Genomic DNA, 23,224 nt, shown 5'->3' with positions numbered 1-23,224 from the left:
CCTGCCACCCCTGGTGCAGGTAATGATGGATTTCCAGCAATTATTAGTTTCATATCGCATGTGCTTCAGGTACTAAATTGTACTTCTGCAAAGTTACCATGATTTAGATCACTAATTTATTGGCTTCCACTTCCAACTGTCCTGAGCAAGGGGCCATTAACGCAGCCGAATTGAAAATCCAATTCACAAAATGGAATGTGGTCAGAAAAATAGATTGATTTATTGATTGTATGCGTCTGTTCCTAAGCGAATTCATCTAAATAATTGGAGAATGGACTGAACAGAGGGTGAGATTTTGAGAAATGCGTCATCCCAATCAGTAAACGATAACCGCCACGGATTCCACCGACAGCATCAGAGTCACATTCGACTGCGTGTGGCTATATTGTACCACAAAGAAAACAGTCGGGATATGTTCACAGTATTGAAGTACGGAATTCTCAGATCACGTTTTATAGATACTATATTACATTAGTTCAAATACATCAAGCAGCGTTACACAAATTCAGCAAAATCGGATTCAGACAAGCAGGCGCCGGTGTGCCCATGGGCACATGATCCACTGGCCAACAAATTCGAAACATTTGGACTTGATTTGTGTTGATTGCATAAGAGTTATAAGTGACATTGTCTCAACGACGCTGAGACAAGCAGATGTCATGTCATTGAGTTGAAACCTTGCAAACTCATTGAGTCACCAGATTTTTGGCCAAATCCGTCATCAGAAATACATAGCTTCTCGCACGTCGCTTTCAGTAGGTAGACATTCATTTTTCTCAGTCGACATACAGCAATCTTCAGACTGATGACCTTCTCCAAGCCAATTGCTGGCCTTTGTGCTTGACGACTTTTTTGTAGTGTCACTTTGGCTCTTTTTTGTTGTGATATATAACGACTGCATCATTTCAGAAGAAATTGTAACGTATCACCAGGGTGCTGCTAGTGTATCTTCTCGGATATTTGGACAGCAGCAATTGATATCGACCAATTGCGCAGTTACAGAGATCCTTGATTCCCGGGTATAGGAAGCATCTCAGAAACACCTTACTGCCATGACCAGATCTTTCCATTCCGATAAAACTGTCAAAAACAAACGTACAGAAATGTATAAAATATAGAGTTCGAAATGCTATATCGGTGGTTCCTAAATCTAGGGGCCATTCCAAAGGATAAGGGTTGCAAAATACTCCCAAGTAATGAGCACAGAATGAAGTTTAGATGCGTATTTAAAGCGTTATAAAATGCGAATAATGATAGCTGTTATTATTTGTCAATGTTGTGTTGTACAATCCATATATACTGGTAACGGCATCATTCGAGTAGGTACCATAAGTAGGCCTACAGAAAAAGCACATGAAATCAATATCTTCGATTTTAAAGTTTTTGCATCCACCAATACAGGGGTGGCCCCGACTGGCATGTGGGGTAATTTTCCAAATTAGTTACATTAGCAAAAGTGAATTACCCAGGTAATTTATTGTGAACTTGCTTTTAATATGGGTAGCCGACCTGTCCTGAAAATTAAAAATACGTCTAATGTATAGTATCGAGTCGAACTACTGGCAACATGAGAGAATGTGTTGTCAAACATGAGACTTGCAAGCTGATAGATGCATGCAGGCCGAAACCTTCAATATTGATATCTCCAGATTCCGTATGCTCATGACCTTGCAAACTAGACAGCCACAGAGGTGGCCCCCAATATATGCAAGTAACAATATTATTGACAGAATTTATATGTTAACTTCGAAGAATTTTCACGCTTCGTGCGGTCAGGACGTGAATGCACCTTGAGTTTTCATGACCAGCGTTGGCCAACCCTGCGCTAATAAGAGCATACCTAGCTTGGGTTCTCAAACTAGTTGAGTATACTTGTGAATTAGCAATATTGCATAGTGCAAGAAAATTAGACTTGGCACATACCTGGAGCATTAAGAATTTAACATGTTCTTCTATGTAGATACGACTGGACTTTCAAGGCAATATACAATATTACCGATGATGAAGATTTTTGGAGACGGCTTGACAATAGGATGTTCTGTAACAAAGAGAAGGCATGCAAAATATGATTTTTTTGTACTACAAATGCACATAATCAAACGATAGCAACTGTGAATGAGTCCATAGCAGCAGTTTAACATGAGATCTATCATAAATTTTCCAATATTTTTTAACCCAACATGAGTAACCTGATGTGTTTGTGCAGGGTTACAATGAGTATAAGCCACCACGACCTAGCAGGCCTCATTTATCGTAGTCCATGATAAAAGTTGGTTCATAAACTGCTCAAACACAGCAAATTAAATTGTCATCATCAACCATTGTTGGTTCAAAGGTTGTATAAGTCGGATTTATATCGCCTGTTACGATGACTGTCGTGCATTAAATATATATATTTGTTCGACCGTCATACATTATTTGTCTCCTTCAAAATTCGGGGTCAAAAATTAATGGGCACGGACATATAGCCATTTGATTATTTTGTTACTTTACGTGTGCTATGCAATTAGTTACCATACTATATCAGGTCATCTTCAGCAAATCGTGAATTAATTTTGGAGCTTTGTCATTCACAATGATCAACTTCCTATTTCAAGGGTGGGTGTTTTGAGGTAAAATCACAAGTGTCAATTAAAATAGCATGACGGGACCCGGAATGGGGATTCTGGGAATTGATATTAAAAACTACCAAAGAAACTACATCAACGATTGAGAAATAGTAAAAACAAAAGTGTCAAAGTGAGGAAGACAAATGATAAATGTTTTTAGGTTTTCAATAAAAATGAAACCCGATTATGGTGTAATATTATGTTGTAATTTTTTCCACGCTACGAGTTTCATGTTGTATTATCCACTTGATGCATTTACCTGTTAGTTAATACAAAGCACAACGTAGACTTACCCCCCAACTTAGAGTGATTTCAACAGTTTTACAAAGGAAAATACTGACATGATAACTGATAGAAGTAATATTGCAGGAGTTGTAGCAACAGATTTTGCAGAGATATAAACATTGAACAAACGAGGAATGAAGTTCACAATTTCGATAAACAAATTGCAATTCATCATATGCACAGTAGACAGATTTTCATCCGTGGGACCAAAATAATACATACCCACCAGCAAAATCCCTGATGCGGAAAAGCTACCAAAACACGATGAATGAGTGCGTGCCTTGCATTCTTGTCATGATACATCATGATTCCGACCACATACCTAGGCCTTACATCACTTTACCTCACGGCATTCCGCATCCACACATTTCCGTACCTGTAAATTTGAGAATGCCTGGAGATTAGGGGAAATATGTAGCGCATTGAAGAGAATCGTGTCAAGCAAGCAGGAGAACGGTATTCATAAATGGTTTGGGGGAGTCAAAAGCATTAAAGTTGCAGTCATAAGAACTATGTATCAACGGACTTACACATCAGTAAACAACAAACATTATTAGCCATATAATACAGGTTTAATGTAGGCTATACTGTATGGAACAGAGCCAAGAATTAACGTACGGGCAAGCCAATAGCAGTGAGCAGTCCAATTTTCTCCGTGTGCTCGCATACTCTTGTATCGAGGTGTCCATTTCATCAGCTTTTCCTTCTCCAAAACTTGTAGGCCAAGAATGTATCGCATTACGAACGAAGACTAAATCTCGGTAATGGCATCTGTGATTTTATTTATACGAAAATTGTTAGTAAAATGGAATTTGTGATATATAAAAATATGCCATTAGCAGTGTTGTTACAGATGCTTTGCTAACTGTCAGGTGAGGCGCAAGGAATAATTAGCAAATACAATCATCAAGAAAAAAGAAGCACCGAAATTAAAAAATACATTCATGATATTTTATAAAGTACCATTCTCTCAAGCGATAAGAAATGATATTATTGGCAGTGTCAAGAATTTGAATCCCTGACAAATTCTCAGAGTGTCACATCGGTCGGCGTACGCCGTTCCACAGCTGTCAACCGCTTCAGACCATAAGTGACAGCGGCTGATGATAATTGAAACACTGTACAGATTCAGGCATGATAAGCACGAGACAAGATTCCAATTGGAATCATTCATCTTAATTTTGTAATGCCCACACAAACAGGTCAATGCTTCAATGTGATCATTAGCAGGGACTATCAAAGTCCCCCGACCAGGCTAAAAACCATGTGAAAATAAAGATACCCAGCATGCTTCAGATAACTCTCGTGATTAAAAAGTAAAACTTCAGAATACCACAAATGGTGCAAAGATAATACAACCCAGACACATAAGACAGGACCCAAACTCGTGTGTGCAAATGAGTAATATAATACTTGATAAAAGACGGTCAAATGATATGAAAGCCTTCATAAAAGCCACCAAGCTATTTCATGGTTTCTTTCACAAAAATTAAAGCGAGGGGATCACGAATCATAAAACCTTGGATGTTATGCTTCGTTGAGTCTGATTGATGTTAAATATGATATAAACAAAAGAAGTGCTTTCCATATCACAATTAAATATGATTTCAATTCACCGGGCCGCCAGAGCCTCAGGATTTATTAGAGACCTATTCAAGTACACATGACACACCTACCAGTTATTAAGTCTTCACTATGACAGATACAGGTAATCGCTTTCCTTTTATGTACACAAGCGCATTTCACAAACAGCACTCGAAACCACGGCCCAACCTATTCTAGAACACATTCAAACACGACTTAGTGTAAATAATTGCCAAGTTAGTCTACCGAGAGGATAAATATACTGCATAAAGGTAAGATACGACATACATGTAGAAATGGATCTGGAACTAAATTGCTTTTATATCACCCGCAAATCACAATGATTATTACAATGGTCGAGTATGCAACAAACGATTACACCACGTCAAAATCAAGCACCGTTTATAAGATTGCAATAGAATACGAGATAATACAAGCACCGCAAGCAGATACTACATCACCGATACAAGCGTTCGTAATTGCAGACAAGCTCTCGCGACAATTCATCAACACGTCTGCGTATGATTAGTGGTTACGGCGGGCAATTACCGTTTGGGCAGTAACACTACTGTAGACTGGATTTAAAACGAAAAAACTTCAACACTGAAAGATTCAAATACCAGACAAGAAAAAGTCAATTGGCGAATTAAAATCGCTGGGTCTATGTCTGGACAAAGGTCTTGATCGTTTTTCTTAGCTATCAGATTATCAAATCTAGAGGTGTGTTGCGGAAAATTTTATATTCTTAAAATGGATCGCGACCATAAATAAAAATGTTTGAAACCAGTGTATTACACCGACGTCAGCAAGCCGTCTGGCGAGTCAGAGCCGCCAGGCGAATGACCGATGCCTAGTGCGGCCAGAGTCTGCTGCAACTTATAATTAGCTTCAGTCTGCCTCCGCAGTTCATTCTCCAAGTCCACCCTGCCGTCTTCAGCCCGCGCTACTGCCGCCTCAGCCTCATCGGCGCGCCTTTCAGACGCTTCGGCGCGTACCGCCAGCAGCTCCCTCTCGTGAACCGCCCTGTCATTTTCATCCTGCGCCTGCTTCAGAACATCACGAAGTTTCCTCTCCGTTTTCACGTGATGGGCCTTGATGTTGTTCAGTTCGACCGCCTCCTGGTCCAGACGTTCTTCCAGGTCGCGTACCCTGTCACGGAGGTACTCTGCATCGTCCTCGCTCTTTCGCTTCTCGTCGAGAAGCAGCTGCGCGCGGCTACGTTCGATTTCGATCTCGTTCAGGGCGTTTCCTAACTTGTCTTGCGCCGTTTTCATTCCGGAGAGAAGGATCCGCTTCTCCTCTTCCTCATCGCGCAATTTCTGACTGAGATTCACAAGCTCCTCCTCTTTCTCATGATCGTCCTCGTACTGCGGATTCCGTCTCTCTAACTCATCCAGTTCCTCCTCTAGATCTCTCTTTTCCGCCTCCAATCTGGCGATAACACCATTTTTCTTTTCCAGCTCCGTCCGCAACTCGCCAAACTGACTTTCGGTACCCGTCATGAATTTCTCCATCTCTTCCAGAGCGGCTTTCTTTGCGTTTTCGTGTATCGCGTTCATGTCCTCGATAACCTCTTTTTGTCGATATATCGTTTCCTCGGCCGCGAAAATTTGCTGCGATTTCTCATCGGCCATCGACTGCAACCTTTGCACTTCTTTTTTCAGCTCGCTTACGCGTTCAATGCCATCAAGGCCAGATTTGACATCGTCTGCAAGTTTGGCACGTAGTTCCTTCACCGTTTTGTTAGCGTCATCAATTTGCTTGCTTTGCGATTCAACCCGCTTTTGGAGAGCTTCCATTTCTTTTCGTGTCTCGTCCCGGTCGGCTTCGATAAGATGTTTCTCTTTTTCCGATTGCGAATGCGACTCTTCGTAGTCCTTCATTTGATTTTCGATTTTACCGATCGCGGCCCTAGCCGCGTTTAAAGCCGTCTCTTTTTGTTCCAACGCGGATTTTGTTTTCTCATAGTCATCTCGGAGTTCATACGTGTCCCGGTCAAGCTCGGACGCCTTTTGACGATGCTGTTCCGCTTTGTCAGAGATTTTCTTCAATTCGTTCTGCGCGTCATCAAGTGCATCCTTTGTCGCCATCAATTCGATTTCCGTTTCTCTCAGCTGTTTCTTCAAATCGACTACGACGCCCGACAATTTCATATTTTCCGCAGATAACAAATCTTGCTCACCTGCAGACGATTTCAAATCTTCAACATCCTTCTGCAGGGCCTTGTTTTTCCTTCCCAACGATTCGATTTTGGAGTCTTTCTCGTCCATCAAATCCTGCAAGCCTGTCATTTCCGAGTTTGCCGCCATGCCTTTGGACTTGACGTTGTCCAATTCCTTTTTCAGCATTTCGATCTCGCGATTGGCCACTTGCTCCTGGGCCTTCATTTCCTTCAGTTTTTGCGTCGACTGACGAGACTCGAGCAAAGTTGCCTCTCTCTCTTTCAATTCCGCTTCCATCTCAACATCCATACGACGCAATTCTTCCTGCAAGTTATTATTCTTGCGTTCCGCCTCGCGCAACGATCTCGATTTTTCGTCAATTTCTTTATACGCCGCCTCCAGATCTTGAAGAGCTTTCAATTTCGACTGCTCCAACTGCCGGACAGTCTCGTTAATATGCTCGTCTTCGTCGGCGTTCGCCATTTGCTGATGCTTCAACTCGTACAATTGCTTTTCGAGCGCTGAATTTTCGACCTGCAACTCGCGGGATTTATCCTCCACCTTCTCGAGTTGACTCTCGAGGTCACGAACTTGAGCTTCAGACTGACGTTTGGCGCGCGAAAGCTCTTTCCGAGCGTTTTCCGTGTCCCTCTCGTGTTCGTTGATCTTAGACTGGTACTTCTCGATGCTATGTCTCAACGAACGCATTTGAGATTCGTTATCTTCGCGTTCGCGTCTCGCGTCTTGCAGCTGCGATTTCAGCGTCGATTTCTGAGACTCCAACAGCGTGATCGTCTCTTCCAGAGAGGACTTGTCACGTTTCGCAGTGCTCAGGCTTCTTTGAAGACTCAAGACCGACTGTTTTTCATCTTCGTCCGATGACAGAGCCTCTTCCAAATTCTTCTTCAACCGGCTGACCTCGTGTTTCAGCAACCCGTTTTCGGCTTGCTTTATGTCGATGTCGCAATTCGCAGAACGCAGCTTGCTTTCTAGCGCCGATATCTTCTCGTTGAGTTTCTCTATTTTATCGTTAGCATTTTTCAGATCTTTTTCCAAACTATCGGCACGCGTCTTCTGCTCGTTCAAAACCGAAGAGTCCACTTCGTCATTTGGTGCTCTTTTAGTCACGTCCTCGCTTGCTATTTTTTCAAACTTGATACTCGGGGTACGTCGATGACCGAGCTGCTTGATCAGTTCATCGTTTGGCTCTGATGTTGTGGACAGCGGTGCTGATTGCGATATCGATAATACTTCGTTATCTGCGGCGTCTGTATCGGCTTTATCGTGATACGCATCTTCCCCGAGCTTCAAAGACTCGGCGTCGGAAAATTCAGATCCACTGTATTCGCTATCGCTAGTCGCGGTCGACAGCTTTCGAGCGGTACGCCCGCTTTTTCTACGTCTTGTCTTGTTCAGCAGCATTTGGCTCGGCCCGATAAACTTTGCTTTGCTGACGTGTGTCGAATTCGGAGATTCTTCTGTTGTTTTTTTCACCGGAGTTTCCTTTGAGTCAGTTTTTTTGGGTGGGGAACTATACTTTCTGGCCGGGGATGCTTCTTTTACTGGTGTCTTTGGCACATTCGAGTGTTGATCTTCTTGCTTCTTTCTAGGAAACGAATCGCCGGCTTGAAGGTTTCGTTGGTAAGACGGCAAGTATGAAGGCTTCTTTCTATCTTCCCAGAATTTTGGGCTATTCAAATCTGCTCCTTCCGTTGAGCTACTGCTCGACGGTTTAGCTTCTTGAGGCTTGTGGTACGGTTGTGGACCAGGAGACTTGGTAAAGGGTCTCGGGTCACGAGACTTTGGTTCGTAAGGCTCTGTGCTCGATGATCTCGGTAGTCTGTTCAAATTGGCCTTTTTTGGGGTGTAATCTACCGGTTTTTCGATTTTTGTTAATCTCGGCATGGTGAATGTACCACCGTTCGATTTAGTCACGCCTGGAGAGGTCAACGCGAAATAGCGACCTTCAGGTTTATTTGATGCGTTTGGCGGATCATCGACTGTCGTCACGGTAAGACCGGATCTCCGCATATTTTGAGATACATCCACCGACGAATTGATACTCGAAATAGACACTGTGCTGGTCGGCGACACCACGCGATTTGCGACATCGCGAATTTTCGAACTTGGGGTCGGACGTGTCACGGTGTTTTTGTTCGTTGGAAATGGCTTGGTTTCCTGTGTAGGTGACGTGGCTTCGAAAAATCCGATCAAGCCACGTACGGGTTTGATATTTTCGCTATCGACGGGTTTGATTGATCGCTCGCGAGCTGGTGGCGAGACGCTTCTAGCTCTTTGCTGTCTTCTTCCTTGCCCAGCTTGGCCTGGTGGTACGCTCTTTGATCTTACTTTGGCGTGAGACGGTGGAATGTTTTGTCTTTCCGCAGATCTTCTAATGCTCTCTCGCGAACGTAACCGAGGTACTGGAGACTGATCGGGCTGTCTTTTGTACTCGCGTCGTGTCGGCGAGTTATAATATAGGTCTGACGGGCTCGTATTATCGTCAACATCGGGAGAGAATCCGTTACGTCCTTCCGACGACAGAACGGACGAATTACCCTCATTTTCGGGGGCCTGTACCATATGCTTTTGTTTGTCTTTGTCTTCCAAGACCACAAACGGATGACCCTTTATATCTTTGACACTGATCATAATTCCATATTCCGAGCCGGCTGCACCCCCCTTTCGACCTCTTGTCGGTAATGTAGCGGACCCAGTGGAGTGGTAACCGCGACTGTGAGGTTTGGGTTTTGATTTCGGTCTTAGGGTGGAGGATGGCCCCCAATACTTGGGAAGGGGGGACGCTACACCATCGGCACGTTCAAACACTAAGTCCGGAGTAAGTTCGATTGTCGTCATGTTGAATGGGATCGTTTATATCCAACAACTTACATATAGGAAGCAATTACTACACCATATACCACCCAGACAGACAATTATAGACCTGCATAAATTGACAAACTTTTCATTATCATCATTTCACAATGAGTAAGCCGAGTTGGTTACGGTAAATTCAATAATATAAACTATATAACAATAGTTTTACATGACATAAAATAATGCTGACATCATATGGTCGGAATATACATCATCAGATATTTTGAATCATAATAAGTCTTATCCAACCATTATTTTGCGTAGGCTACTCTTTGGTAAATAAAATGCTCATAAATATACATACTTAAGCTATACGAATTTTTGGGGATATGGTTTTTTATTATGGAAAAACTGTCCTAACTGTGCACGTATAGAGACTGACCTTATTCTGCATGTGATTGTCCTTATTGTTCGCTCAATCGTACCAAACCATATCAATTCTACTGAATGTATACTATAGCCTTAGCTTGAAATTAACAAACCAATAACTGACATGTCAATTTCACCCTCCGACCCATGCCTCTTTAATCTCAATGCTTATCCATTTGATGTTATATTTCGTTACGTTTCTTACAAGGTACCGGCACTCGTTCGTTTTCCATGCTGTTGTTGGTAACATCCCTGCAACTCCAGGCCAACCTCTCATTCCTCCACTACTTGAGAAAATGTGCAAGAAGCCCGGAAGATACGAGCTACAGAGGAAGAAGCTTTCACTTTCAGTTACGCCATCAGCGTATCTAGCCCAACGAAAGCGGAAAAACAAACTCCTGACCGCAAGAAACCCCGTGCAAGAATGCTACTATTGATGACGTCATGTTTTAATATTATGTACCCCGCCTACATTTCTCTCGGGCAATGAAGCGGAGCGACATACTTACGGAGAAGTATATCATCATCATCATTGGTTTATTAGCAATTTTTATCAGTTCAACACACCACAAAAATGCGATCCAATGAAAAGATAGGAAGGTGTCGAAGCGACTTGGAGTAGTCTATGGAATCAGACACCCACCTTGGTCTCCAGTCGATGTAAAGCGGAGGCATGCACATTGCACACTGAATGAAAAGTAAAAAAAGATAGAATAGAAAAAAAGAAATCAATCAATCAATCAGATTTATTAATATTTTCATCGTTTCAAAACATCACAAGACTGCGATACAATGAAAAGATAGGAAGGTGTCGAAACAACTTGGAGTAGCCATTAAGATCAGACACCCACCTTAGCCTAGGCCCTAGGCGAAGTAAATAAGAGGCATGCACACTAAATGAAAAGTAATGCAGAGAATATAAGACGCAAGCGACAAAATGAGGTGGCATGTGGCGGAGGGCGAGGTCGATGTTAGGTCGTGGTCCGGTAATCCTGAAGACTGGCTAGTATTGATTTAGAAGAAATTGCTTGTATTTCGACTTGAATGCGGACATGCTCGACGACTGTCGGATAGCCCGCGAGATGCTGAGATGCTGTTCCACAATTGGGGTCCGGCATACTTGATAGAGCAATGCGTTTTCTTGTATTCAGTCCTGATCATATGGTAGAAGTTGTTCTTCGATGACGCGCGTATGCTGTACTTGTGCGCTTTTGTCTCCGAGGTGAAGCAGTCGTTGAAATTTGAGGGACATTGACCGCAATGGAACTGATACATAAACTTGGCAATTTCTAGCTTTCTCATATCTTCTAAGTTTAGAACACCAAATCTTTTGAGAAGCGATTTATCAGTTGCACATCCAGGCCCCCGTGGGGCTTTGGCAATGATACGGATGATTCAAGCGACAAAAATGGGGTGGCGTGTCATGGAAGGCGAGATCGATAGGTCAGGTCGTGGTCCGGTAATCTTGAGGATGGACTAGTATTTATTTAGTTGCAATTGCTTGTATTTCGACTTGAATGTGGACGGACATGCTCGTCGACTGTTGGATGGCCGGTGGGATACTGCTCCACACGCCAGGTCCGGCATATTTGCCGGAACGATAATCTTTTCAGTATATATGAATGAATTTGGTGTGATGCGATTTTTGATGTTGATATACAAGCGTTACCATACGTCCGACTTTCGGAGAATTTGTACTCCTCTTTTAGGAAATTGAAGATGTCCTCTGAGAACGCCTAAATGACCTCCTTTCTGGCAATTCGCGTCCTTTACAAATGTTACAGCCAGGACAATGGACAGCTGAAAATCGGCATAAATGATGCGGAATACGTAATGCGGACGTTCGACCGGGTAATTCGGGAATCGAATCATAGCGATTTCCTTTGATTCAGTCATCACCACAAAAGTATCGTGAGAAGCGAGTAATTCGGGAGTCGAGTCAAAGCGAATATGGTAACCCTAATGATATACACTGTTTTCATATTCTATACTAGTTGCTGACGATTAGCCTTGACGAGTGTCAGCCGAAAATATATGGATATACTTTTCAATTGTTTATTGAAGTTCTGCACCTATGCTTCACGAAGCACTGGGCTGAATGTATAGTTTAGGTTACAACAGCCGGTGGTGACTGGCGTAGTCTGCAGGCGATAGGGGCCGCATGCCTCCCAAAAAAATAAAAGTTTGAATTCCGAACCTGGGATTATAATTATATATTGAAATTATAATTAAATATATGAATCAAGTTGATGTATATCGTTTTGCTCGACGGGTACAATTCCTAAGCGATTGCAGCGCGGTTGGGATAATGTTTAATTCGTCAGTTTAATTGGTTTCGATATTGATTCCGGTGTTAATACAGATATTTATTTCTGTTATTGATTCAGTTGTGCGAAAGAGCTAGGGATATATAGAACATTCAAGTCGAAATACAAGCAATTCTTCTAAATGAATACTAGTCCGTCCTCAAGATTATCTAACCACGACCTGACCTTTCGATCTCGCCTTGCGTGACATGCCACCTCATTTTTGTCGCTTGCTTTTTTATATTATCTTCTTTTACTTTTCATTCAGTGTGCAATGCCTCCTCTTTCCATCGCCTAGGCCAAGTTGGGTGTCTGATTTCAATCACTATACTCCAAATCGTTTCGGCACCTTCCTATATCTTTTCAATACATCGCAATTTTGTGTTGTATTGAACTGATAAAAATTGCTGATAAACCGAACCGAACACTAAAGTATAAACAATACTAGCCAGTCTTCAGGATTACCGGACCACGACCTAACATCGACCTCGCCCTCCGCCACATGCCACCTCATTTTGTCGCTTGCGTCTTATATTCTCTGCATTACTTTTCATTCAGTGTGCATGCCTCTTATTTACTTCGCCTAGGGCCTAGGCTAAGGTGGGTGTCTGATCTTAATGGCTACTCCAAGTTGTTTCGACACCTTCCTATCTTTTCATTGTATCGCAGTCTTGTGATGTTTTGAAACGATGAAAATATTAATAAACATGATTGATTGCAAACACATTGATTATATCCTAACCAGACGTGGTCATTAACGTAGTACTTTTACTTTTCGATGTATTCAAGCACTTTTCCTGTACTTGTGGTACTAGTCAAGTAAATCTACGATTCCCCTATAATTCTACTTCTACTCTGTAATATTTAGTGACTTACTTAGCCTATAATACTTACTTTTCGCGACATATATATAGATTGTCCAATATTTTTTTTTTTTCATGAAAGTATCGGCCAATATAATTTATGTAGAGGTTGTATGGCTCATGTGCGCAATGTCAGGCGCATATAACAGCCTCACGCCAGTAAACAGGGTTCAACAACATGTTTGTAATTATACGATCGACCATTTTTTAAATACCTTCCTAATCGCGCAAAGCGCTAATGTAGTATCCGATTCAGTTTATCCGTAATACTCATCGTTTTATTAACTACAGGTCTTCTAAGATGGTGCCATACTATATGACTTTATCTGAATGGGTATTCTCCTTATGCTCTTGAAAGTATGGATTTACCTGATTGCAGCAACTCAACCTTCTGCACCGACCGCATATGTCAGTTTCCAGGTCTTGGTGTTCCACGAGGGAATATTTATGAGTATTGATTTTCAAAACTACTCATACTTACCTGACCAAGTTTTAAGACCAGGAAATTCTACTTCTACTCTACTTGAAGCACTACATCTATTCGTACTAAATTAGAATTCTATGCTTCTATACTTATAGTTCTAGGCGAGTAACTTTCATGACTACTTTTACCACCTCTGCCTACCACAACAATTATGTTGCCTTCCGTCGATCATTTCAGCGAGTGGCGCAGTTGGTTAAGCTGCCATCGTCAACAATGGAAGTGGATTCGAACCCCAGTTATGCCTACCTTCTATGAGTCGGAGGTTTATCCGAGCTTCTCATCGCTTACCTCATTGCGATTGCATAGTATGTAAACAGTAAACCCCGAGTGAAGGTGAGAGCCGAGCCAAAAATCGACAGTAGATGCGATAATACGGGGGCATAAAAAACGAGGGAGACCATGGCTTACTAGGCCATGGGGAGACCGATGGCGAAAGAGTGCGAGTGTGAAAAGTCGCCCGGAAGAAAACGAAAAAGCAAAGAGAACGAATATTACAAATGTTATTGTCGTGGTTTACATGACCTTAATAGGCGAAAGGCGTCAATAAAACAAACCAAATAATAATAGTACAGCCTTACCCTCTCCCACCATCGAATCAAATGGTGAAACGTTCATGGAAATAACCACATATCAAGTTCAAGTTGACATAATTACTTCAGAAATGGGTGGGGCTTGATCTTCGAGTTTTTAATTTCCTGTGTGCACTGCTTCAATCAATATTGAATACCATCCTGTGAGTAGATAGCCTAATTATTATCGTAGTATTTCGGACCGGGTCATTGTTATTTCAAGAATCAGGCCTAGGAGTCGGACTAGAGCTTGAAAAAACAGGATCGGGGTAGAAACAGAGAATTTGTCGATCCGCTCCGCACCAGTATCCGGCTGTAGTGTTCACTAATAATAATAATTGAGAAAGCTTGTACGACGGTACGTCAGGTTTCACGCACAACTGAGATCATCATTATACCTATCGTCCGTCGGTAGACGTCGCACAAGAGTTGAAAGGAACATATTTCAGAAGAATGAATATCAAGTGATGTTCTGAGTAACGGATACAAACACCTTCCTCAATCCGAAATTCGACTAGGAAATGCGAGACATTAACATGACATGAATATACCATTTCTACCCATACTGCATATGTGCAGTGCATGCATTGCATAAGTATATAATTTCATCAAATGTGCGCAAGAATTCTTGTGCGATGCCCGCAAAAAAATTATTTAGTACTTCTTTCCCTACAACCTTCATTCAGTGTGGTAGAAAGAGTGAACGCAACGTTGTCGAAATTATGAAATATATATAAATTCCCGGATTTGGTTAAGCTCATGGAGATATATTTCAAGAGAGAGACCGAATTATGTCAGCCTCAAGTAAGCAGACAAGACGCATTTTATATTGCATTAAACATTCGGGCTGATGAAAAATATCGGGGATTCCCAGCCATGCTACGTTTCTGAGACATTTCACAAGCTGTCATATCAATCATTCCTATAAATTGACGTGTAGTATGGGAAATATTTATACATATCAATCAGCGCATAACTAGGTAAATTCAAATCCGTGAAACGTGAACGAAGGTCATACTAAAATACTATTCTGGTTCAACGTGCTGTAAGAACAGCAAATCGCACCTTAACAACTTTGAATAGGATTAATGAGGCGAACTTTCGCCCCACTATTTCGAAAGTCGTGCACCGAGAAAATACCAGATGATCGCAGTTTTATTGATGGCTGCTGTGTCGTGAAAAGTGACGTAAACTCTATCCTAAACCCGCCGAAGAACGATTTTGTGCTAGTCCTAATTATATCACTCGTATTCGTCAGATTTCCCGGTCGCTGCCAAAAGTTTAACGAAAGGACGTGGCTTTTGTGATATAGTGCTTATTTGAGTCACGGCAATTTGAATACACGCAGGGCTAAAGGCAAGGAATAGTAAATATCAAAAGTGATATAAAACAATCAAATGCGTAACGAATTACCTTTGATTTATTGCTACGGGAATATCTCATAGATTCATAGTCAACTGCTTTCTAGATAAATTGCGAGATGCATCAGAAGCAAGTGAATATGGATGGCAGGCTTGGTTCTGGCTGTTATGTTCAGCGTCCTGTGGTTAATAAACGATTGGATAAACACCAATAGCGTACGAATTGGGAAAACCGGGAAACCGGTCTCTACAATAAAGTAGATCGTTTCGATTTATTAGCGAGAACGATTTATAGCATCGTCGCGCCATCGACTAGAAAACGCTTTGATGGAGCCTGTCACTGTGTGCTGATTGATGACCCAATGTGACCAGCATTCTGTAGGAAATCAATAATATGTAACCCACCGTTCAACTCCCGTTGGCATGTATTATTAACGCGAACATAAACTGACCGCCGGATAAAGGATTCGTTTCGTAGCGCAATTTATCAGGGAGCGTTGTACTTTATCTGGAATGCATATCCCCGCGTTATGACACTCGGCTGATTGATAAAGGCGATACTGGAATCGTGAGTTGAATATTAGATGACTCCCACGGATATTTGTCGTAACAAAAACAACACATCACTGCCTGTTCACATATCTCCGCGTCCTTAAGCGCCAGGTGTGAGATTATCTGTATGACTATACGGGACTCGGGAAAAACGCAACGGCGTGTCGAGTGTATCTCGATAATTCATAGCCGAAATTTGATGGATCGGCGCTGCGATGAAAAAATCCGGCGACGGCAAGTATGATGAATGACTGACGTGAATGGTTCGCCATCAATCAAGTCAAGCCCGCTTTACCTTAAATTATACATACACGTACGTATAACTACATTACGAAATGGTGTGTATTGTTGTGTTGGGCGAAGCTCAGGAGCGCCATTCGCGTATATGCGGAAATATTATGCTGGCTATCAATATATATGCTTATCATCACTACATAGCTGAAAGTTGACTTATCACATAGGCACTGCGAATATTCACACAAAATTCCCCGAACCAACAACACAGTGGACTGTAAACACGACTCCCCAGCAAGACTTGAAAATTCTAGTGATGGCCGGATTTCATTTTTTCAAATCATCTCCGTAACTAAATTCGAGTTTCAAATCCAAGTACAGATACATTTTAGTATCGTCATCAGGTTTTGATTAAAGTCTATAGAAAAGTTGAACCAATTATTTACAAATTCAATGTCAAAGTCCAAATCCAACTCCGACTTCTCGTAAATCGTAGATTCATATAATTCCCATATCATTCCATATCATAATCGTAAATTAATATCCATTCCACTACCCCGACTTCGAATATTCTGTGGTTTAAAATTACTGAAATGGATCCTTGATCATCCTACAGGGACCTTTCCTACTTTCTTTTCTATACTCTCTTCCTTTCTTCTATTCCTTTTGCGAGTCTTTTAATGGATTATTAATCCTTTTAATGGATTATTTGCTTAAACTGATAATATGGTTCTTTGCACCTAATTCATATATTCCGCTGCGACTTGTTCTGAGATAACATTATCTTATGTAAGGTTGCATTTAAAACATAAATCAATATAAAACAAACATATTTAATAAATGTTTTGTATTGTGTTTTGTTGGTTTTGCTTTTAGCCATGGCGTCACGAATCCTTAATTTTGACGCCACAGTGGATCGACATAAACAATCGAAAATATAGGGTCAGCCTCATAAACAAACCAAAAATATCTTTTACCTGGATTATATACAATTATACATCGTTATGCAGCATTTTGACGGTCGGCGGTCAACATCATCAGAACACCCATTCCGTACCAACGATCTATATCTAGATCTTATAACTGTTGAACCAACGACAATTTCGAAGGTTCCGGTCATTCCACATCGTATACGTCGACTTGAGTGAAAATCGTCCGTAGGCTCATAGGCCTACCACCAAGGGCGTAGCCAGAAAAAATATTTGGGAGGGGCGAAAAATTTGACGACGTAAATGAATACCCCCCCCCCCCTTTATAGATAAGTAAAAAATAGGTAACAACGATAATATGGTCTTGGGGCCTTATTTGATGATTAACACGGCATCTGGGGCGATCGTTAAACATATATTCCACTCACAGACATAAAGTGATGTGATAATATAATGATAGTGGAAATCTGGGCATCGACACTTTCGCGCCGAGCGCGAAAATTTTCAGGGATATGAATGAAATTGGTTCCTTGTATTGTTACTTGCATATTGCAAATACGTTTTAATTATCAGATTTACAGGTAGGGCTGATATATGTGGTGTCATCGAACACTATGGGCACTTAATTATACATATTGAACTATATGTTCATACCACACGGCAAGCTATTTATGAATTTCTAGATGGTGGACACCGAGCGTGACAGTTAATTGTCATTTATTCCTGTTACTTCAGGACTTGCGGAGAATGCTGTCCCCATTCAGAAGATCGCTCACGCGCAAGATCTTACTCACGTAACCAGAAAAAAAAATTGTGGGGGGGGGGGGGGATTTTTAATGAGTTTAGGGGAGCTCCCCCGTGGGAACACCTCGCAGAACCGTACACCGTTTCATTGCCCATTTCCATCAACACCCTTGTATACATACGACTCTTAGACACACACACACATACCCTATGGAAGCTTCCAGTTGCCAACTATAGCTTGTATTAAGCGATTGTTTCACGGACGAACCCAGATTGCTGACACTAAGTGATGAACGGTCAGTGTGAGTTTCGGGCCTATAGTCGCGCCGACCGTAAATATTTTTGAATAAATGAAAGAATTTGATCAATAATATTGGTACGTGTATATAAGCAAATACGTTTTAATTATCAGATTTACAGGTAGGGCTGATATGTGTGGTGTCTGATATATCTGGTGTCCATTCTTGGTAATTACTTTGTTGAAGCACGGTTATTTCGTAACATCTGGTAAAGATCGACGCTACTTTAAAGATTGGAATCGCTGACAAGGTGGGTGTTTGATTCCATAGACTAATCCAAGTCGCTTCGACATCTTCCTGTCTATTCATTGTATGGCATTTTTGTGGTGTATTGAACTGATAAAATTGCTAATAAACCAATGATGATGATACATACCAAATCGAATTAAGAAAAAAACTCCTTTGATCAGACTCGTGCGATTTCAAATTAGCCCTCTTTAACGGGAGGTGGCGATATTTTCCTGTGTCAAACGCAGTTATGTCGAAGAGAGAGAGAGAGAGAGAGATTTATTGATTTGTCCAACCGTAAAGAAAACATCATTGGCACATGAAACAACAATAAATGAACTTAACGGTATAGGACAGGGTGTGACCGATATGACTCTGGGTAGGGTCAACTAGTCTGATCAGTGATCACACCCTGCATTAACAAATACAGATATTGTGTCATAAATTTGGATGCATTGGTTGGGATCAATCAATTCAGCTCAGCATAAAAATAAAATACTAAAGAAACTACAAATTGGGTGTGAGACAAGCGGATCATTGGTAATGGGAGATGAGATGACTGAATAATTCCTTTTTGAAGGAGTGGTATGGGAGGTCCCGTATTGATAAGGGTATAGCATTCCATATGACAGGACCGGCATAGTCGATCGATTTCTTTGTAAGGTTACTGGTGGGTCGATGAAAATAGATGTTGCCCAGGGAAGAAAATCTGGTATTGTGTGAGTGAACAGTTTGAGCAAGGGCGAAGAAATCATTAAACACAAGAGGCAATTCATTTGAAAAATATTGATGCATGAATTTAGCTACTGCAAATGTAAAGGGGTCTGATTGCAGGGATAGGATCATCAGTCGCCAGCCATTTAAGCAACCGAAAATCTATATCGAAGGCTTCGGAATACATCCGTCGGTTTTTTGGCCGTCAATCAATTGGGAACGCACTTTGCGGAATCGCGTGTAGCCTACTCTATATGTCCTCGTGTGTCCCGGAACGGAAATTGCCGGAACAAACATTCCCTAACCCCCATACTAAACTGAAATCCCTCTAAACTCAATCAACTCAACGACCTCGAGCTACTCTATACTCTATAGATAGTGTATCTATGGATAGTGTACTGGTACTGTTGTATTCTTATAATTTCGAATGCAGCTAAATTCAATTATGGGTATATGCGGAAGAATTTATTTTTCGGGATACTGATCATAAAATCGTGCGAAGCGCAAAGAAATTTTTAGGTTACATTCATCTGCCCCCAAAATACTTTAATATTTAATGACTTTTCGAAAATTTTCCAAAGAATTTGGGAGGGGCGATCGCCCCTTTCGCCCCTCCCTGGCTACGCCAGTGCCTACCACATGTTTTTTTTTATTTGCACAATTATGGCATAATTATACCACAATTTGGTTTTTAAAGGCCTATTTCAATCTAATGGAACGTCAAATTCGGCGACTGTCCAGGAACATTGTGTTGGTAACTATAAAGAATCGACGAAGCTGAATACACTCTTTTCTTCTCCATCTCTAACGCAAAAGAGAAAATAGCTGTATACTGCTCTACCATTTTTCTACTGGTCTGACACGATGGGTAAAGGTGTATGCTATGCCCGTGTATTTATTCTGATGATTCAAAGCAATTATGCAATCGTCGCATCAGATTCCGTGCTCAAAGCATGCTACAATTTCAAGCACAAGGGTACGGGCTGGGCTCAGGCGGCACAGGCTAGTTTCACCTATGTTTGGTGTAAGTCGCCAGGAACTATAATAGGAGCGGCTCTGGAGATGAACCCTGTCATTCCACCACCAGTATTAGCCTTTTTCAACGTAGTAATGTGTGTGCGAGTCGAGATGCAATTTCTTTTATTTCGGTCCTTGTTCAATTCCCCACCCCGTGTCCGTAATATTGGTTAGTCGTTTTCAATTCTACTGAAGGGTTCTATTTGGTAGCATAACATTTAATCGATGTACATCCGCAATTAAATAAGGTGAGCGACATCTACTTGGAATTTTGTTCAAAAACGCCAGAAATTATATTCCGAAGCGCAAACGAACGAGTTTGAGTAATGCCGCTGGAAATTGAATTTATGTTTGAAGCATTTTCTTGTTTTTGTCGCATGTCGCCATCATAATATCGCGGGATGCGACTATCTCTCTGAATAATTGACGAAATAAAATCTTCAGAAAAGAGGTTTGAAAACAGGAATAATTCACTCGTTCGAAAATAAGACATAAATAAAACAGCGCAAACTTTAAATGCACGAAACGACATCACAATGGAAAAATATAGGTGCATGCCTTCATATACTGCTGCTAATATACGCAAATGTACGAAACGCCACAATCACGATGAACTGGGACATTGTACGTATAACATATACTGATTAGAGAGTCGCACTGGATCTGATTTAATGTCATAAATAAGCCATCCGCGGTAGCCTGGAAATAATTCCTCGCCTATTGTTGCCCTCGTTTGCGATTAGTGATACCGAAACACATAGGATCAAATAAAACTAAAGAAAAATCTTGGCCAGAAGGTCAGGGTTTACTTTCTATTATACTCTTCAATCCCGAAAGCGCCAAAATACAGTCCGACATTATTCATAGTGACGTCAAATTGTTCACATTTGAAAATTCGGCGAAACAAAGTAAATTGACTTCGAACTTATATGAGGAGCATTTGACGAATAGTAGCGATAGAGCTTATTTACTCGTTATATCCCAGTATCATTTAATCAACAAAATTACCAACAAGATTAATCCGGTACACCTATAGAACCTATAGAAGGGTTATCGGTTCTGCTGCCCAAGATGATTGAAATATATTGTTTTAAAATATATTATGTATACAAATAAGCGTAAGTAGTTTTCACTGTCGTCGTGTCAGTTTTATTATATTCGTTCAATTTCCTGGATATTAGACAGTATATACCAATCCATTCGAAGCACAAGCGAAATTAAGGTTGCTCCGTTTTTTGCGAGGTCACTGTAATCCGAATATGCGACGAAACATCTAATATAATGGTCATGGCTCTTTCGTATTCGAAAAAGGCATTTGCCTTGACCTGTTTGTTGACTGTAGAGTTTTTCACGGAATGAAAAAGACATCTACATTCTGCATACATTTCACTATGCGCTCTGTATATCCATTCTATCTCGTTGAAACTTTGGATATTGTACATAGGATGGAAATCAGTTCGAAATTTCTGACTTCAATTCGTGACCTGGACTTGGGATTGGACATGGACAAATGGACATGCGTGGTTATTGAAACCGGGTTAGACTTGCCGAGATGAAGGTCTAATTGTTTTCGCGCTATTTTTGTTCATGAGTCATAGCGGATTGCCGCTATAAATATAAGATATTCAGAATTAATTTTTATCATTCGAGTCGAGTGGTGAGAAATGATATTTTTGTTAGTAGGCTACTGAAATTACACACCCCTGTCCACCAGCAGTTATTTATCAACGGGAATGCAAATTTATATACTTTTTCTTACCATGGCAGCCGTGAAGCATCGGTTGGTGGCATCACAGCATATCACGTATCATTAATGCAAATGAAATTTCTGTGAATTTGTGATCAAACCACAGCATTGTTACATAACTAATTGAAATAGTCATGATCGAATATATTAATAACTTACTGGCGACCCCAGCGCTAAAATTAAAAAAGTTGATCTTATTTAAAAGCTACTGTCGTGCTGCTTCTGAAATTATACATAAAAATCTGATCGGGGCAATGGAACCCCTTCGAAATACACCCCAAAGTCTGATAATTCGCATTGTTCTGAGCAATGGGAACCACGCAAAGGTCATTGTTGCTTCTTCGTTGCGATTGTTTAGAACAATGCCGATTTTGATATTTCGAAGGCTATTTCGGGGATGTTCCATTACCCTGATGATATTTTAATGAATATTTTCGGAATCAGCGCGACAGTAGCTTTGAAATAAGATCAACTTTAGTTAATTTGAGCTCTCGGATCGCCGGCTATCGGACTAGCAATTATGTTTCTTTTAGATTGATGAGCAATAAAAATCTTCAGGGCAAGCAAGCGTGACGACGGGCGCTGCGTATTACCTATCCGTAGGTTAGTTATCTATCTATTCATTATCTGTAATGTAGTTTACGACTGGCAATATTTTCTTACAAGTTGTAGCATAAAAGGTATATATTTGACCCTCCCCCTTGTTTCATATTCATACAACGTCATAATGAGTGAGACTCGAATACTTGCTCTACTGTACTCACACACGGGCCCAATTTCGATAAAAATCACTTTAGAGCAAAAATTAACGGGGAAGTTACATATGTATGACAGATGATTCAGTTTCGATACTATCTGGTCTCTTCATGATTGAAATCCGAATTTCCGACCATCATACGTCGAACCAAACACGTTTTATGCTCTCACTAATGCAAATGCCACAAAGGCCGGTGCGTTAGTTTTCCAATCGAGTTCCAATTGGAAGATAGAAAACGGAAACCAGGTAATTCGTGTAAGCGTTACTCAGTTAACAGACGTAAAATCCATATCTTCCGGTAACTTTGGATATTACACGACATCTAACAAGACCATACAAGATAACCGCGGATGGGATCGCTCGATCAATGACACGTGGTACTCACTAATGGTCTAAACTCTAAATTCTCCTCTTGGGAAAATATATGTCGATTGCGGTATATTTTTCTGGATTCAAGCTGCTTGAAATGGTGATTTGCATATGTTTGAGATCATAAAATCTGCAATCATGTTTGGATTGCATTGGACGGTGTCA

The 23,224-nt window shown here is 41.1% G+C and overlaps 1 protein-coding gene and 1 long non-coding RNA gene across 2 annotated transcripts; both read right to left on the bottom strand.

Moving 5' to 3' along the window:
- Positions 1-196: 196 nt before the first annotated feature.
- Positions 197-3,243, bottom strand: LOC145444803 (uncharacterized). The gene is made up of 2 exons (XR_013916794.1): positions 1,924-3,243; positions 197-1,080 (listed from the first exon to the last, which is right to left on the bottom strand). It is a non-coding gene; the product is annotated as an uncharacterized LOC145444803 (long non-coding RNA).
- Positions 3,244-3,664: 421 nt separating this feature from the next.
- LOC145444796 (uncharacterized) lies at positions 3,665-10,250 on the bottom strand. The gene has a single exon (XM_080322811.1). The coding sequence runs from the start codon at positions 9,497-9,499 to the stop codon at positions 5,270-5,272; it is 4,230 nt and encodes a 1,409-aa protein (XP_080178937.1). The 5' UTR covers positions 9,500-10,250; the 3' UTR covers positions 3,665-5,269.
- Between the last annotated feature and the right edge of the window lie 12,974 nt (positions 10,251-23,224).

The sequence above is a fragment of the Botryllus schlosseri genome, chromosome 8 (assembly GCF_051294905.1).
Source record: "Botryllus schlosseri isolate E-star chromosome 8, Bs_hap1, whole genome shotgun sequence".
NCBI lineage: Eukaryota > Metazoa > Chordata > Ascidiacea > Stolidobranchia > Styelidae > Botryllus > Botryllus schlosseri.
This window is presented reverse-complemented; position numbering and strand designations above follow the sequence as displayed.

Coding starts and splice junctions, on each gene's coding strand:
- LOC145444796 (XM_080322811.1), bottom strand. CDS start 9,499: ATGACGACAATCGAACTTACTCCGGACTTAGTGTTTGAACGTGCCGAT.